Raw genomic sequence first — 17,762 nt, forward strand, 5'->3', positions numbered from 1 at the left:
TATAGTGAGAACGCCCCCGAGGGCAGTCTTGGCAACAATAATGGGTACAACCGTGATGCATCACTGTAGCACCTACAATAACAGTAAAGGATGTCCCCTGGGGGAGTTTCAGCATTTATGGAGCGGTTACCGATGCATGTGGTCTGAATAAAAAGTTGTCTTCACGATCATCAGTATGGGGAACACGTCTCGGGCCAATTACACTGCCGGGGTGAAACTACAGCACCTGTTGATTAAATAGAGCAATGCCTTCCATTTATTCTGAACATTTGTGTTTTCCCTTGCAGCTTTTCACAGCTGCAGTGAGACTTCACTGGCTTCTCGCACACGTATTACAGATTCATTTAAAGTATTGATTCAAGTTTTGTTTCCCATTTCCTGTTCGAAACTCCGGGTTTTTCTTTATTGTATATTTTCGACCACAAAGTATTGAAGACTGACGTCACAGTCCCACCCACCTACTTAGCTAACAGGTGAATTCTGGGAAAAGTGGGACAGAAGAGGTTTAAGTGCTTGACACCGAACTTTGGAAACAGACTGAAATGAAACAACGAAATTTTCACTGAGCTCCTATTGGTTTGAAAACTTAAGAAGAGTGTGCGTCGTGCTCAGGCCCACATGAAGCACGGCACCTGTCAGAAGTAATTACAATGTTCAAAGTGGGTGCACTAATTATGGAGCGCTAGTTTGCCAGATGGATGATGTATTGGCTGTATTAAAAATGCATTACCAAATATGTATTCTAATATAATTTATTTTGTATTAAGAGAAGATGATGAAAGCGGACATTTGTATCAGATTCATTTGCGCTACTCAAATACAAAGTGTTACGCGCCCTCAGACGGACATCAGGTCCATCACGTGAAAACATATCGAGGCGGTTGCATTTCAGCTCCGGTCTGAACAAACTGAGGAGGAAACAACAAGTTCTACAGACTGACACACTTTTGGTGATTGTCATCTTGCATCATCAGGACCCGTGAGGGGGAATCCAACGCTGGGAACCGACTGAACTGCTTCTGATTTGTGTTCTTTGATTGACGCCTGATGATAAAAACCTTCTGAGTATTATGAGACTGCAACTTGACTGCACGATACGATGAATAATGGCAGAGACGGGGCTGTGCAGAGAACCTTCGCGCGCTTCCAGATGGCTGGTTCGAGCACATATGAGCACGCGAGGGAGCGCACGGACGCGTGCATGAGGCGTATCGCCGTCACCTTTTATAAGGGACTCAATGACCAGACAAAGTCAGAACAGCTTTTTTACCTATTAATCTGAGAAAAAAAACCCGTCTGACGTGCTTATGTGGCCTTAAACGCACATGGATAAGATTTCACAATCACTCGATGGACTTATCAGTAGTTCAGCCTTTCAAAATCAAGCTGGAATCACATACCTGTCGTCAGAAAAACGAATAAACAGCGACGGAGTCCGCTTGGGGGCGGATCCGTGTCCCGCCTTTTAAAGCAGGCTGGCTTTGGTTGTCTGGTCTGCACACACCAATCCAAACTAACTGGACCAAACAGGTTGGCTGTGACGAGCCCATCGCCAATGAGGCTGTAGCTTTGGCCCCGCCCACTGAGGGCTGACTCAACCAATCCAAATGTCTCCCGCTGCAGTACAGAACTACCACTTCCTTGTAGCTTCAAGCTGTTAACAGGTGAATGTGCCCTTTTGATCCCTGATAACAGATGTTTATACTGACCCACACTCACCTCGTTGTGTCTTTTTCTTTTATTGTGAGACGGGTGGAATGAAGACTTCAGGAACAGCTTTCCATACTGTAAGCCGCTGTTTGTCTGCATTCCCGTCACGGCTGGAGAAGACGGAGGTTTCTCGGCTGAGACGAAGTAAAGTTTCCGACCGGAGTTCCCAGGCTTGGCTTAAAAGGATTTCAACACACAGCAGCGAGAAGGATACTGCGAATCAACACTCCCCACAGCTGTAGCCTTTATTATTCCTCCAGAAACATGTAAATAATTCCATTCCAGCCAGTGTCTCATTCGTCATTTGACGGCCTGATGAATGATGATGAATGCACCGGAGGATTTCCTCGTGCGCATCCATGGAAAAGTAAGCGCCATTCGTTAGCTGTACATCACGCATACATCTTGAGATGTCATACAGACTACTGCGTCGCACCGGGGGGGGGAAACAAATGACATGATCAGATGAAAAATAACACGCGTGTTGGTTCCTTTGCGAGAGACGTTCTCCACGTTCCAACCGGATCTCCTCTGGCCTGGAAAGTTTGCGAAGACGCCACGTCAGAGTGATTTACGTTCACATCTGTAGTTCGCCCTGGAACATGTGAGTCTTTTTGTTATGTAAAACGATTAAACGAAGTGAAATTTCTTCTCCCGGAGAATCAATGAGCTCCATTCCCCTGGTGGACTGTGTAATTACAAAACCCTCATTAGATTATGAAACTATACAACATATGGTGAGAGGAGGAGATTCCTTTGATGTGCTTGTGTAATGACTGCAGCAAAAAAGGAGAAGAAAAAAAATAAAAGAAGAGGGAGAATTGCCTGCCTTTACTTCATTTGAATCTTGTGAAAGAAATCACAGCATTGAAAGAGCGATGCTCTGTGTTTTGCAGCTCCCTCCTCCCTCTTCCTCCCTCCCCCGGACTCTCCTCTGACTCCTCTGAAGTGACTCACACACCAACCGGGAGTCTGGCAGTGACCCCAGAAATGTCAAACTGTTTGGACACGCCGAGGCCAGCGGTGTCACAGCCTTTTGATTCGTGGAGAATGTTTGTCGTTTTTATTTCTTTTTTTGCCAAAAGGACGCCTTCGGTGAAGAAGAATGAAAAGCTCGACGGTTGATGTCGGAAACGTCACGAAAGAAACATGAGAAAACGGCGCTTTGGGCAACGCGTCCACACAGGAGAAGGATGGCAGGCTGGGAAACAGAGTCATTCAGTTTGACTGTGTTTGACAAGCGACGGTGTTTACAGCGTCGCAAGAGGAGCACCGAGGTCCGTTTAAAAAACCTGAAGAAACACGAGCAATGCCTCTTTTTCAAATTGTCTCATTTATCTGTGTCAGTCAAGCGTCTGCAGCTGAATAACCTCCTGATAACACTATTGCCTCCGTTGTGGAAACTTTTTTCTTTTTCTTTTTTTTCCTTGTGATTTCCCGAAAGAGAGGCATTTTAAAAAATGTGTCAGCAATGCAACAAAAAAAAAAGCATGGAAAATCCTCAACAGTAATCTGGAGCCGGGCTTCTTAAGCTGTGGGTTGAGATCCAAATTGACTCACAGGCTTGTTGCTGGTGGGTCCCTTTATGGCGAGGATATGAAATTTTTTAATAAGCCCATTTCCCAAAGCAAGGGGAAGCTAATTTCTCACTGGGGTCCTCAGATAAAAACATTTAAGAAGCTCTCATCCTGACAACAGAATTATATGTAATTTCGGGACATTTGTAGGTGAAATAGTGTCAAAAACAACATACATTCATTTCTGGGAGGATCTTGTCTGTAAGGCAACCGAAGGTTTCAAACATTTAGCCTTTCAAGCTAAAAAATGTTATCCTATAATTCTGGTACCATTGAAATCATGCCAAATTAGCTATTAGAAGTGAAATGTTCAGACGATTCTCCCTGGATTGCTTTGATACTAAAACCCGATGATACTTATGAATCTTTGTCTATGACTTGTCAGCACATTTATGGACGTTTATTCCCAGTGGATGTCAGACATAATGGCATCCACATGAAGTGTTACTCTGGCTGAATCTCAAAAAAAACAATATTGTGTCTGGTGTGTTCATATTTGAGTTGTGAGTCAGAGAAGGAGTTCGGATTCAAAGACAATTTGAAAGAATTTCACAAGAAACTGGCAGGGGGTGGATCTGTCGCAGGGCTGTGCATTTGAGAATAAAGTGACCATTTTGCCTGCTGTTTTTCACCCACTGCGATAACGCGAGTCATGACAGGTCTTTTTTCAAAATTGCTGACCAACTTTGGCTGTTTATTTGATAACTTGAGCACCTGTCATGAGTGAGTAGTGTGGAAAGGGCCACTGATGATAGAAATGACAGATGAGCCCATGATTGAACTCCCATTCAGTCCTTGGTAAATCGTTAAGAAATGGGCTTACACAGCTTTTTTATGGATCATATAAGTTGTTTACAGATGTAAGAAGATGAGATGATGTAATCAGATGTCACACAGCAAAATAACTGAACAGCCAAGTCATCTCCACCTGGATCTGATAAGCTCCATCTATTGTATTAGAAAGGATGTGTATACAGTAGCGGTGTACCTCGCAACCTTGTAACACACCTTTTGATTATCCCCGCTACAATTTATACGATACTGAAAATCCATTAAATAATGATTACAGTAGGGTTGCGTTTCTTTCCCCCTCATTTCCTGTCACCTCTTTAACCGTGAGATGAAAGGCAAAGATACAACAACCACAAGGAAATCACTGTTGAAATGTGCTTGTACATGTCCTGGGAAACTACAGTTTGCCATTGAAGACATATGGAAAATGACAGACAAAGGAAAACATCCCGAGAAATGATTTCAACATTTTTTCCTTGATCTGAGAATAAACTACAAGGCTCTTTATTGGATCGCTCCGAAAAGCATTACTCTGCTATCTGACAGGGCGAAGTTATGTTCAGGATCATATCAACCTTCAAATTGTTGTTTGTGGACGAGATCATTTTGTTGTGGGAACACCTTGAACAACCCTCCAAAGTCACAACACATAGTAGTACATGTGTCATTGGAGAGACGGTTGGATTATAATGAAACACAGGGTCAACTCAACCAATGGCAGCCTAAAACACCGGCTGGCTAACGGTATGGCTAACTACTGGCTAATTGTATGGCTAAATACTGGCTACCGGTATGGCTAAATACTGGCTACCGGTATGGCTAAATACTGGCTACCGGTATGGCTAAATACTGGCTAACGGTATGGCTAACTACTGGCTAATGGTATGGCTAAATACTGGCTAACGGTATGGCTAAATACTGGCTACCGGTATGGCTAAATACTGGCTACCGGTATGGCTAAATACTGGCTACCGGTATGGCTAAATACTGGCTAATGGTATGGCTAACTACTGGCTAACGATATGGCTAAATACTGGCTAATGGTATGGCTAACTACTGGCTAACGATATGGCTAAATACTGGCTAATGGTATGGCTAAATACTGGCTAACGGCATGGCTAATACTGGCTAACGGTATGGCTAAATACTGGCTAACGATATGGCTAAATACTGGCTAATGGTATGGCTAAATACTGGCTAACGGTATGGCTAAATACTGGCTAACGATATGGCTAAATACTGGCTAACGGCATGGCTAAATACTGGCTAACGGTAGACAGATAATGTGGCTAAATACTAGCCATTGTTAGCATTTGCTAAAAAGACACAAGGCTTTAGTTACACAACCATAGTTTATTACTGATGTCATCACTTGCACAGACAAAGGAAGTGTCAGCGATACCTACTGAAAGGTGATCAGCAAATCATACTTGAGTGACGAGTCGAAAACCGTTTCAGGAGCGTTGTTGTCGCCACTCAGCCGGTGACCCGATGCCGTGTGTTTCATTTACACTGCTGTCGTCTGGAATCTGAACTCCAGAGCTGTGATACAAAAACAAAATCTGGCAGAAGCGGCAAGAGATGGCAGAGTGATTCACAAAGGAAAAATAAACCACCACTGGTTCCAACTCTGTGTGTGTTAACACCTGGTAGGTTGTGATCAGCGTCTACGGGCAGGCCTCATAATGGGTCGTAGGTTTCCAATTGAATTTAGTTAATTTGTTGGTTTACATTGATGAATGTGGTTGTGTATTTCTTTGAAATTCACCCTGAATATCCGCAGCTCAGCCACAAGTTTTCATCTAAGTCCGAACCCTCGAAACTACACATTGTTAGAGAAGAAAGCCACAATTGACTGATAAAACAAAAATCACATTTTGTATTGAGTATGTGCGATGTTTACAACAAACTGACCCGCTGCTCACCCTGGTCCACTCGTGATGCAAGTCCCCTGTCATGAACATCTTACTCTAGCAATGAACAAGCAGGCAAAGTTCACCGTCGTGTACAATGTCAGAGAGTAAATCCTGTCGTCCGGTAAGGCTAATCATAAGGAGTCCTTCCAAAAGAGGTGCTGAGTGATCAGTGCTTGATGTCCACAGAGTTCAGGAAGACGCATTCAGGGTTTTCCAACGATTAATTGCGGTCCAGAAGAAAGGAAGTCTCTATTTACAGAAAGGTCCTTTGAATTACTTCTCTTTTGATGATCTGACAAAGGCCGGAAGTGTTAGTTTGCCTGTGGAAGAAAGAAATAGTGTTAAAATGAAGTCAAAGCCATCAAAGCAGCGCCAGCATCAAAACTCAATCTAAGAAAGTAACCCCCACAAGCAACGCTGAATATTTTAGTGTCATTTTCATCTATATTGTACATGAACGCCTGCCTCTCTCGATCTGAGTGGTCTAACACCAAGCGCTTGACGTAAGCAGAGACTGATGCTATGGCCGAGCAGAAACAGGAAAAAGCATGATGTACAGTAATGAAAACAACAACTTTATCAACAGGAAAGTTCAAGTGAGAAGACATGAGACACCCGCCCACAGCAATTGACATGTCAAAGATGTTGGCAAAGCAGCTACGAAATCAGATGCATTATTCAACCTCTGTTGGTTTATTTAAAATGTGAGAAAGCTCATTATCTTCAGAGGAAAACTTAAGATAAAGGTCTAAAAGCCCTTCTCGTGGCCTTCAGAGGCGGTATGCTGAAAAAGAGTTGGATGAGACAAAATGCATGCTGAGCATGCTCAGCAGTAGTTTATCATCTGTATAAGCCACGGGGTCACTGAACAGAAGGGTTTATCAAGGGCCGAGCGATTGATCGAGTTTTATTTTCTATCTTCCAAAGAATATTGGAATCAAGATAACTGAGCTGAAATGACTGTTGTGCTCATTTGGCAGTGATGTTCTTGTTGTGTCTATAAATGGAGGATCCGCTGGCTGGCCTTCATTGGGGCACATTTCCTCCATGACAGTTCGTTGCGACCGACTTTAGGCCGGCTTGGAAAGGCCGGAGGAGAAAGTGGCTTCTGGGAGCTTTACGGCACCACTCGCCGTGGACTTAAGGCCCGCCCCCTCTTCCTGTGGGGATGGACGAGGTCCCCTGCTCGAGGAGGAGTGTCAGCCGTGTGTCCTCACTGCTTCACGGGGCAGTCTTGTCTTTTTAAATAATTTTTTATTAAGTTCCACTAAATGCATAAGGTTTACAAAGTCAATAAGAAATCGGGTTAAATGATCAATATTGACCAAAATAATTGTGATATTTGCCGTGAGGACAACCTTCTTATTGATTGTTTTGTGTGTTTGCATTGTCCGTTAGTTAATGATGCTAGCGGGGGGAATAAAACCATCATCTTTACTGACGAAACATGTTTTCCACTACTCATTCAGTGCAGCCCTGCCGGCTGAGTGAAAGACAGACGAGAGTAAAGGTCAAGTTGTGGAATTCTTTCAGATTCAATATCACTCCAGAAGCTCATAAAAGACTTATATTGGCTTCATGTATCAGCACATCGATCTATCAGTTAGACTGTGATGCAGTATTCAGGGTGAGGGATGCCGGCGAGGCGGGTTTGTGCTTCACACCACGCTCCTCTCACTCTCCTAGTTCGATGCTGTCAGGTACTCTGAAGACCTCCATTCTCCTTGAGAGTAAATTGCCTGTCATGAAGCCCAGTGGCTGACTGGCAGCTCCTCCGAAAGTACATTCTGGGAAAGACTCTCGAGGAACATAACATAACAACCTTCATAACGACGTCCGCTATCGATTCCAGCCGCCCGGCAGCCGCCACGTGAGTTTGACGGACTCGGGGAAGCCGTCGCCGAACTTGCGCGGCTTCACTATCGATGCTGAACTTCTGATAGGAGGCCGGCAGCCCCGGCGGCCCAGTTGAGATGATTACACATGACGAAGGATGAGGAAGAGCACGGGGCCGGCGGCGCACGGCACGGCGTTGTGTATAATTCGTCCTCGATTATGCAGAAGAGGCTAAACAATCCTGAAACCATCAGGCCATCACTTGACAAGAAAACCTGCATAATCATATCAAGCCCAGGCTAAAGAGATTCCATAAATTGAGGTTGTCGCAGCACTTCGCCGGCCTCTGCACAGGCTGTAATAAATTCTTCCCTTTACAGAGTCATTTACATTCTCAGCTGTCACTGTGATTAATGTGGTACTAATTTGAGAATAATTCCACGCCGAAAAGACAAAGAGCGGAGCCGCTTCTTGTCAGAGGAGAAAAAACGTCTTCAGAGATGGAGCTTCGCCGTGTTAGTGAGGGGAGGGGAGGGAGAGAGATCATTAACAGCATTTGAGTGACTGTCTGAAACAATGCTAAAAATACTGAGAGGAAAACTAAGTCTTCAGCGGGTGTTGCGTTCGTATAATTGGTGGCTGACAAGTGCTAATTCAACTGGCAGAGGATTCATTTCCATTCAGGGCCTGAAGTAAGGTTGGCGGAGAGATTTAACACAGCAGGTGCACGCGCCTGTGTTTGTGTAATTCAGCCGTGTAATTGGCACAGCGCAGTGTCCTGCTCAGCAATATGGTTTGTGCTGTAACTACAGAGGTTGGGTTTTTTCATAGTATTGGCTATTTCTTAAAGCGGCACGGTATAGGCGATATTTTCAAGTGAGAATCCGGCTGTGAAATCAGCGGAAACAGACTCTTTTTGACCTGATTTACCGGTTAACGCGCCCCACAAATCAATGTTAGTGTTCTGGAGGGGGACGTCAAAGGCAAGATGTCACTCAGCGTTTATTTGCATGGTAGCGCAGGAATGTAGTAGTTGAGCATCAAGGAGAATATAGGATAGAAGGAGGAGAAAACCTTCTGTGTTCATTTGTCTGGCTCAACTGTTAATGAAAACCTGCGTCTGTTACAAGCTCAGTTCAGTCAGAGCATCCAGAGGCTGAGCAGCCAAAGTGGAGTTGCACCATGAAATTAACTTCCCCGAGTGGCAACCGGAGAACTCTTTTTCTGAGTTTTGAGAATCGACCCAAAACGCCTAATTCTGATCGTTAAAGACAAAAAATATATTATGTTGTTGTCGTGGACTGTTGATTGTCGTTTGTCTGACGTCTCATGTCTAATGTTGCACCTTCCGCCAAGGAAAATTCCTCGTTTGTGAAAACATTCCTGGCAAATAAACGGTTTCAGATTCAGATTTCTGATTCTAAATGACCTGGTTCAGGTCACTGCATCCGGACAGGAGGCCACGGTTGACTTTCAGACTAACATTGTTGGTAAATTACAGCAAAACACGGCAAAAGGAAAAACATCCCAACGTCTTTTTGTTGATGTAACAAGTGAGAATTTCCCCACCGGCCTGAAAAATACGTCCTAATTAATAGCATAGTGCATGCAGCAGCACGTAAACATTTATTTTTTCTCTTCCTTCTTCCAGGATTTCTGTCCAAAAGACACGGTTACCTCTGGCTGCCATTTCGGGTGCTGTCAATGTACATCGTAACGCTTGCAGCTCAACATCTTTGCATGTCATCGCACGCCCCGAGAGTCTTCCCCGCTTGTGTCCTGGGACTCGGAGCCGGTCGCTGCTTTAGCTGCCAGTGTGCATGAATGCATGCACGTATGCTACAGAGCGGTAGAGGTCAGTATCGCTGGAGGTTCCAGGTTCATCTTGGGCTGTTTTTTTCCCAAAATCTCTGCAGAGGTAAAGAAGAAAGCCCGACCCCTCGCTGCTTCAAGCAGCCTGCAGAAGGATTTGAAACTGAAGAAGCGTGTTCCTCCAGCTGAGTTCAAAGGCGTGCGACATAAATCCGCCGGGTACCGCCGACGCTTTGAACGCGTCCATGTTGTTGTCTTTGAGCGGCGTGCCTCTCTTCTCCCTCTCCTCTCCATCCCGGGGGGAAAAAGTGCTCAACAACACCCTTTAGCTTGTCTGTTTTAATGAAAATGTAAGGTGACGCAGTAAATGATGAGCAGGCGTTCTGTTTGTGCAGTGAAGTGAAAACGAGACACATTAATGATCCCTGTTGAGAGTTTCTTTGTGTTTTCCATTTGGAAGTTAGGACCACAATAATTGAAGACGAGAACCTTGTAAAACCTTCACGTATAAAATACTGCGTCATTACCTGGACGGTGGAGCGTCTGACGTTACCAAAGCTGCTCTTTGTCCGCCGAAATCTTCCCATGTAAAAGAAGACAAGAACACAAAAGACATTCTTTAAGGTCTGATCAAGATCTGGTATATATATATATATATATATATATATATATATATATATATATATATATATATATATCCCATTTTGAGGTCCCGACAAGTCCCTGAATCAATAGCCCCAGGCTCCAGGCTCCCGGCTCCAGGCAGGTGTGGTGCGGGCAGTTTAAATAATTAAGTACATGGAGAGGCAGAGGCGAAGGCTACGGGTCGTCATAACACACTGAAGGATGTGGGCCTCATGTTACAACGTTAAAAGCAGGTAATTGGAGTGACTAATTGGCCAGTTTGGGTGCTCAAAGTGGCCTGAAAGTGCTAAGGAGACATGGCAGCCCATTGATTGAAGGCCCCCCCGGGGGGTCCGAGCACCGAGTGCAAACATTAGCTGTTTTTAGGTGAAGGCAGGGCATGGCGAGCAGCCGCTTGACTTTGAGGAGTTGGAAGTGTGCGAGGTCGGGCTCAACAGGTCGGAGCATGGTTTGAATCTCAAACTCACCTTAGTGGTTTTGATCTTGTTCCCCGTAGCACAGCTCCAGCCCTTCAGATCAGGGAGAACTTTGCATTCCTCTCCGTCGAGGCACGGATGCATCTGACACCACCACTTCTGCTCCACGATGGAGGCTAAGGGAAGACATGTAGAGGTCAGAGAGGAAGAGGGCACACGTGTCAGAGTAAGCCCGTTGGCCTTTGTCGAATAAACCTATTGGGTTTTTTTTATTATGAGAAAATGTATCCCAATCCACATGTTTGTGATGTCACTTGGTCAAACTGTATCCAGCAAAGCCCAAATTGAATATATACGATTCTTTTTTTGTCCTGTTATTCGAGGATATAATCTGTGTTTGTATTTCCAGCTCACATTCATGATATCAGGAGCCTGAAACGAAGCGTCTCCTCAAATACCATCACAGCAGTAGTCGTGTCACATTTTGACAGCTGTCTCAGGTAAATGATGCAAGACTTTCTTTTTGACTGGCAACGCTCGCTTAATCTATTTTGAGTATCCAAGCGCACTCCGTTGAGAGTCTGGCGTATCGGCGCGCTCTGAGATGGGAACTGGAAAAAGAGCTCCAGCCATCTGAGGGGAAAACCTTTTAGCGGCAGCGCGCTGCCTCCATGAAGGAGCGCGTTACACTGCCGCTCCTCCATTGCACGGGACATCATTTAAATGCGGCATATGACAGCGGTCATTATCTGCGTTCACACCCCGGCATTAGTGTTCCTCGCCTAATGAAGAGGACTGTTATTGTAATGCGCACATACCACCGGGGCCTCAGCAGAGTAAGTTGCAGAAGATGGATGTTTTATGACGTGAGGGAATCACTTTGTACCGCGCGGACACGGCGGTGGGCATCAGGTCAACTGCCAGCAGATGGTGGTTGTGTAGCAGCGGCTATTAAAAAGCCACAAAAGGTTTCTCCTGAAATTAAATGGAAGTATTGATAACCAGACGTGGGCATAGTGCACGGGATACGTTTCACTTAACGGTTAATGGCGCTTTGGAAACACCAGAGCCGCTTTCGGCTGAAAACATCTGGGGGCCAAAAATAGAGTTGAGCTTTTATTTCCTTGATTGACGCTGTTGGAAATTCCCACAAATCTTTGCTTTGACCTTGAGCTCACGTTCATTAAGGGTCAGTAATGTTTTTCTCCTCTTTTGGTGAAAGCGAAGGTCTGAGCTGCACGCCCGCACACGCTGATATATCATCCGTTATATATATGTGTTGCAAAAATAACCGTTGAAAAATTAAGGAAGAAGTTCAACAGCCTTAACCGCAATCATTTGCCTCGGATTGAAGATAACAGCGTGAGTGGTTCGGCCGAGCGTCTCTGGAGGGCGGCCGGCGCTTCCACAGGAGCAGCGTGACATTAGCTGGCTGCAACAGTAAAGCAGGTAGTGAGTGGTAATTGTGCTGTGAAGGGCAACAGGCGAATCCAAACATGGTTGCTCTGTCTGACTGTCGACATGTGACCTTATAGAGGATCTTCAGCAGAGGTTGTGGGAAGATAAGACACAGATATGAACGCTCGGGGTAACTTCTCCTCCATAATTAAGCCTGTTGATATCATTGAGGTTTGAGCCATCAGCAGTAAAAGTTTAAATATGTTGCCAGGGCTCTCCAGGTTTGAAGACAGGCAAGAGACATATATCCCCCGGGAAACGTTGACAGGGGCGGGGTGGGAGGGGGACGGCTCCAGTCCCGCCTGTCATGACATCTTACCCGGATACAACAGATACAACAGATACGTTTTTCTGATTGGCTATACCTGTAGCCCTCTTTTTTTTTTGATCGGCTGATGAGTGGCTCTTCACGGGGGGAGGGGCTTGATTCCTCCGTGGCGAGGGCAGCGCGACCAGGTCATGTTTGTGCGCTCAGGCACATTAAATAGCCTGCAGGTTTTTTTGCAGCGTGAGAAATCCGATAAGGCGGGAGGGCGTGACTTAAGACCGAAATGCGTGACAGTCACGCTCAATGGGCGACACTTGAGAGCCCTGTGTTACACACTTACGTGTCTGACTGCTGGCTATTCATCTGGGTTCAAGCTACCATCCTTTAACAAGACTTTTCCCCCAAGCCTCGAGTCTTCGTGAGCTAAGCTAAGCTAACAGGATGATATCAATCTTCTCAGCTAACGGATGTTTATGTGCATCTTTCCAAACTCTCCCTCTTCCTTTTGATAGAAGTTTCACTTCTATTCTTTTGTAGCGGTCCCTTGAGAGTTTCATTCATAGAAAACATCAGGTTTTATGATCCAAAAGATGCCTTTTAACTTTTCTTTACCATCACAGCCGTTGTCCAAAGTCACAGTGCGATCGAGACGCTTCTTTTCTCAAAAAACTTCACTTTTCTGCGGCCGCCTCGCTGAATTACACATTCAAATCTATTCAAGTCCTCTCAGATGTCCGGAGGTTCATTTGTCCTCGTATAAAGAGAAGATTGTCTCACACAGGGCTGAGCCAAAGGTAATCCCTGGTTGTAGAAGAAAGAATAATTAAAAGGTTAAGTGCCGAACTTTTTTTTCTTTCCTGAGATCACCCGTGGAGCTTTAAACGGAGGCCAGTGGCTCACAGCTCTAATTTGCAGAAAATGTCAATACTAAAATGTCAAGGAATAGGTCATACACGATTGGGTCCAAGAGTTTAGCCGGGAACCCGCGCCCTTCAGACCAAAGTGAAGCAGCCACTTCGGCTGAGTCGGGGGTCTGACACACTGGCATGCTAAGAGAAGCTCTGGGCTCCTAATTCCCTCTCGATTATACATTTTGTATATCGCAGTGAAACGTCTCCTTCAGACAGCTGGAATCCTTCAAGTTTCTCGCCCAAAAAACTACATTTTACAAGAGAGCGTTAAACTGTAACCTTTGCTCAATACTCCTTAACCCTACGATACTTTGTACTGAGCAGAGCTCGAACGCATCACAATGCAAGTTGATGCAAGCTCCGTTAACGTGTAGCTATATATATATATATATATATATATATATATATATATATATATATATATATATATATATATATATATATATGTTTGCATTAATTAATACACAGTTATCATCAGTCCCGTTCTCATATTGCATGAGCATATCTTTGTGTCTGTACTTTGTGGTAATAAAAATCCCCTTTTCCCTGTTAGGATTTGACTTTTGTGTAATTAAAACCTGTAATTACGCAATAACCTAATTTTCCCATGCAGTTGTAATCTGCTAAATTGATAAATGATGTCAGACTGACGACACTACGTGTCGCCCCCTGACAGCATCTTCTCGGAGAAATTACACTAAAGTGAGTCAGCGTGTGCTAAAACCCTTATCGATGATCTCAGCAAAGCTAATCCTTAAGATTTGTGGAAAGGAGCGTCAGCAAGAAAAATAACAAAGAGAGAGAGAGAGAGAGGGAGAGAAAGAAAGAAAGAAAGGAAGAGAGGCCCATGAAATATTCAGCCCGGAGCGTACCATCCACACACGACGGGGCCGCTCTGGTGGTGCCGGCCACTTGTCCGGGAAAGCAGGAGCACTTCACGGTTTGCGACCGCTCCTCGATTTTGTTCTTGTTGCAGCAGCGGTGCAGCGCCACCACCTCGCAGGTGCCCGTCGGCACGATGTGCGCCGCTGGAGAGACAACAGAGACATGGTGACAATCAGTGAGGATTCAGTCCAGCTTTTGGTGCAGTAGTTATTACCCTGATCTCCACACACACCCACACTGCTGGCCCTGGATTGAAGAAGAATATCTCTCTTGGGTATCTATTGTCTGCTCTGCATTCGGCTAATCCGTCTCAATAATGAAAGAATTACCAAGGAGCGGGCGACCAATTTCCTTTTATATGGGGCCTTTTATCACAGAAGGTTCAATTTTCCTCTCTTTATGGGCCTTATTCTTTTCAAAGTGTCATTTGGTTTGAGTGGCTTACCGTTTCTGGGGGAGAATTGCTCATTTATTCACCTTATTCCTAATATAGGGCACGTCCACATTGCCTCTTTTTGTGTTATTACTTCCGTTTTAGAGCGGTGGTCCGTTTACTCTGCTTAGCCCGGCCAGCTCTGTCATGCAATTACCCTAAAAAAAGATGTTATGAAGTTTGTATCATTTCTCAGGTGATTGCAGTTTATCTAAATGACGCTTATTTTGGATATTTATAGAGATGTTTTTGGAGCTGTGAGGAGACGCCGGCTGTGTTGGCAGTGCCAGAAGGTTGTGGACTTTATTAAACAAGAACTATAATGATAAATAATACCAATAACGATAGCTAGACAGTTTATAGACAGACAGACAGGTTTGTTTAATTCACTCCAGATAAACTGGAATTACTCTGGTCAATGTGCAGTCCCTCGGTGCTTTTGTAGTTCCTCATGGAAGAGACAACGACACCAAAAATGTATTTTTTGATTTCAGGCTGTTTTCACACGTCGTCCTCGCAGTCACTGATGGATAATGGATGAGGTGAACACCCATAGAGCTGTAGCAATGTGTATCAACGCAAGGAGGGAAATGACTTTTCCATTATGGGAAGAAACACTTAACATTAACATAAAAAATTTAAAAAATCCTAGAAAACGTCGCTTTAAGTTCCTGAAGGCATCATCAGGGTTCTTGTCTCAGGCGTCAGAGAGCTCCCCTCAAAGGCCAAAGACAAGTTTCACGCCCTCAGTAGCACTCTTAACTAAAACATTTAAACTTGCAGCATTTGCAGAGTCTTTGTATACCATCGAGTTACACAAAAAATGTGCTTTGCGGACACAGCAGTCCTAATACTCGTGTATAACTGGTTGTGTGTCTCTTTCAGGTCATTTAGCAGCAGCTCTAGTGGAGGTAACCAATCAGGATCTGGCCTTCAAACCTCATTAAAACATGATGTTTTACCCTGATCAATGTTTTCCATTGAGGAAAAACGTGTTCCTTTCCTCTTAAATAAATAATAACTCAAGTATGAGACGGTAGTGATTGGAACTGAAACCCTTCCAGATTTCCCACAACAGGCAGAGAAGCATTAAAAAATTAAATAAATATAAGGATTCAGAAATGTGGAGGGGAAAGTGCAGCGCTGCAGTATTTGGAGCCAATTTCCAGATCACGCTCCATTGTCTGAATTATTTAGAGCGCGAGCTGCTCCATTCTCTTTTAATTGCATGTGACATTTGCTTGAGCCGTCCTTCTGCTGAGATGCTCACTGTTGCAGCAGTAAACAGTAAATCTGAGACGACCGTGCTGAAACTGGTCCGGACTGACTGGTACGGCGGCTCAACTAAAGCCACTTAATTACCTTCTCACTCCGGCGTGTTATATCGGCGGACGCCGGCACTTTCCAGCTGCTGTAACGGGCAACCACTGAGACTAACGGTGATGGAGTCAGCTGCTCTGCTGAGACGGAGGGATATTAAATCTGACAAAGATGTTCTGCAACTGGAGCGCGTCGCTACTCCTCGGAGATTTACCTGCTACTTTGTGTACTGGAGCTCAGAAAACTGCTTTTACTGACGTTCAAACGAAGTGGAGGTCTAATACTTCAATCTTTTCCTGGTCACCAAACCGTTGGGTCTGTGATTGTATACGTATGGAAGCTCGTTACTGCCACAACGACAGCCAGATAATAAAGTCGAAATTATGAGATAAAAAGTCATAATTATGAGACAAAAAGTCATGATTATGAAAGAATAAAGTCAAAATTATGAGACAGCGCAGATAACAAGAAGGAAAAAGCCAACGTCACTGAAGCGCATCCACACTTTTTATGTCATAATTTCGACTTTATTATCTCATAATTCTCATAATGACTTTTTTATCTCATAGTTTTAACTTTATTATCTTATAATTATGACTTTTTTTTATCTCATATTTATGATTTTGTTATCTCATAATTTCAACTTTATTATCTCATGATTACGACTTTTTTAATCTGAAAATTTCAACTTTTTTATCTCATAATTTTAACTTTATTATCTCATAATTACAACTTTTTATCTCATAACTATGACTTTTTTTTATCTCATAATTACTACTTTTTATCTCATAACTATGACTTTTTTTAATATTTATTTTTTTGTGGCGTTAACGGGCTTTCATACATATCTCATAGCTGCTGCTGGAATATACTTCAGCTAACCGCCGTGAGAAATAGTCACATTCAAAAAAGGAAAAAAAAGTCTGTTTTGATTATGCCCTCAAATTATGACGGCGCGCTCCAGCACATCCCTCTTGTCTGTCCTCTCATCAAAACTCCAGCAGGTAGTAGCAGTCGCCCAAAAAGCAGCGAGGTGCTAACTCTGGCCCGAACAAGAGAAGATATGAAAGACAAACACAGCGAGCCGAGTCGCTTTAGATGTGGCAGAAGTGCTGCCAGTATCCCTCGATAAAGGACATGCTTCACACTGAGCCGCTGTGGTTTTTATGACTGGATTGTGAGTTTCTGCTTGGATCCCTGCTCGGCTTCCCCTGCCAGCCGACGCACAGCGTTTCACTGGGGAATCAGTCCGTCCTGCAAACCAGCTTTAAACCTGCTGCGCCTGCCGCTGTGACAGAGAGGATCCCTCCGGCTCTGGACACGCTGCTGCTGCTGCTGCTGCTGCTGCTGCTGCTGATGCCGCTGCTGATGCTGAACTTGTGTTTTGTAGATTTGTGTCTTTCCAAGTTTGTATAAGACAAGCGCGATGCCATGAAATTTAAATAACAGGATTCAAGGACGTCCTGGTGGCCCGGCGGTTAGGAAACATATACACCGAGTGGAGCCGACTTGACTCTGTTGCAGATTGTTCACTTCTCTCTTTACCCATGTGGCCTGCCTGCATCTCCAAAGGAAGAAAAAAAAAATGCATAGAATAAATTTGCATTGATTTGTTGTTGTTTGTTTTGTGTTATTGTGTGACTTTGGGATCCGACACCAACGTGGTGTCCACAGCAGCGCATTTCTTATCTTCTGTGGCGGTGTCCTCATGTGTGCTTTTCCAAATTAAGTTACTGTAGGTTATACATACTGACTATGGATAAGGATATATATATATATATAT

At 44.3% G+C, this 17,762-nt stretch overlaps 1 protein-coding gene across 1 annotated transcript in view; it reads right to left on the reverse strand.

Moving 5' to 3' along the window:
* Positions 1 to 5,449: 5,449 nt before the first annotated feature.
* The window catches only part of LOC137791514 (chemokine-like protein TAFA-2), a 51,357-nt gene continuing 39,044 nt past the window's right edge, over positions 5,450 to 17,762 (reverse strand). The window contains exons 3-6 of the mRNA XM_068586509.1: positions 14,214 to 14,369; positions 10,756 to 10,880; positions 10,171 to 10,222; positions 5,450 to 6,315 (exon numbers count right to left, since the gene is read on the reverse strand). Of these exons, the coding sequence (XP_068442610.1) occupies positions 10,193 to 10,222; positions 10,756 to 10,880; positions 14,214 to 14,369 (311 nt within the window). The 3' untranslated portion in view covers positions 5,450 to 6,315; positions 10,171 to 10,192. The remainder of the gene's footprint in view (positions 6,316 to 10,170; positions 10,223 to 10,755; positions 10,881 to 14,213; positions 14,370 to 17,762) is intronic.

The sequence above is a fragment of the Clinocottus analis genome, unplaced genomic scaffold (assembly GCF_023055335.1).
Source record: "Clinocottus analis isolate CAN_PGR_092001 unplaced genomic scaffold, fCliAna1.0.p SCAF_20, whole genome shotgun sequence".
In the NCBI taxonomy this organism is placed as follows: domain Eukaryota; kingdom Metazoa; phylum Chordata; class Actinopteri; order Perciformes; family Cottidae; genus Clinocottus; species Clinocottus analis.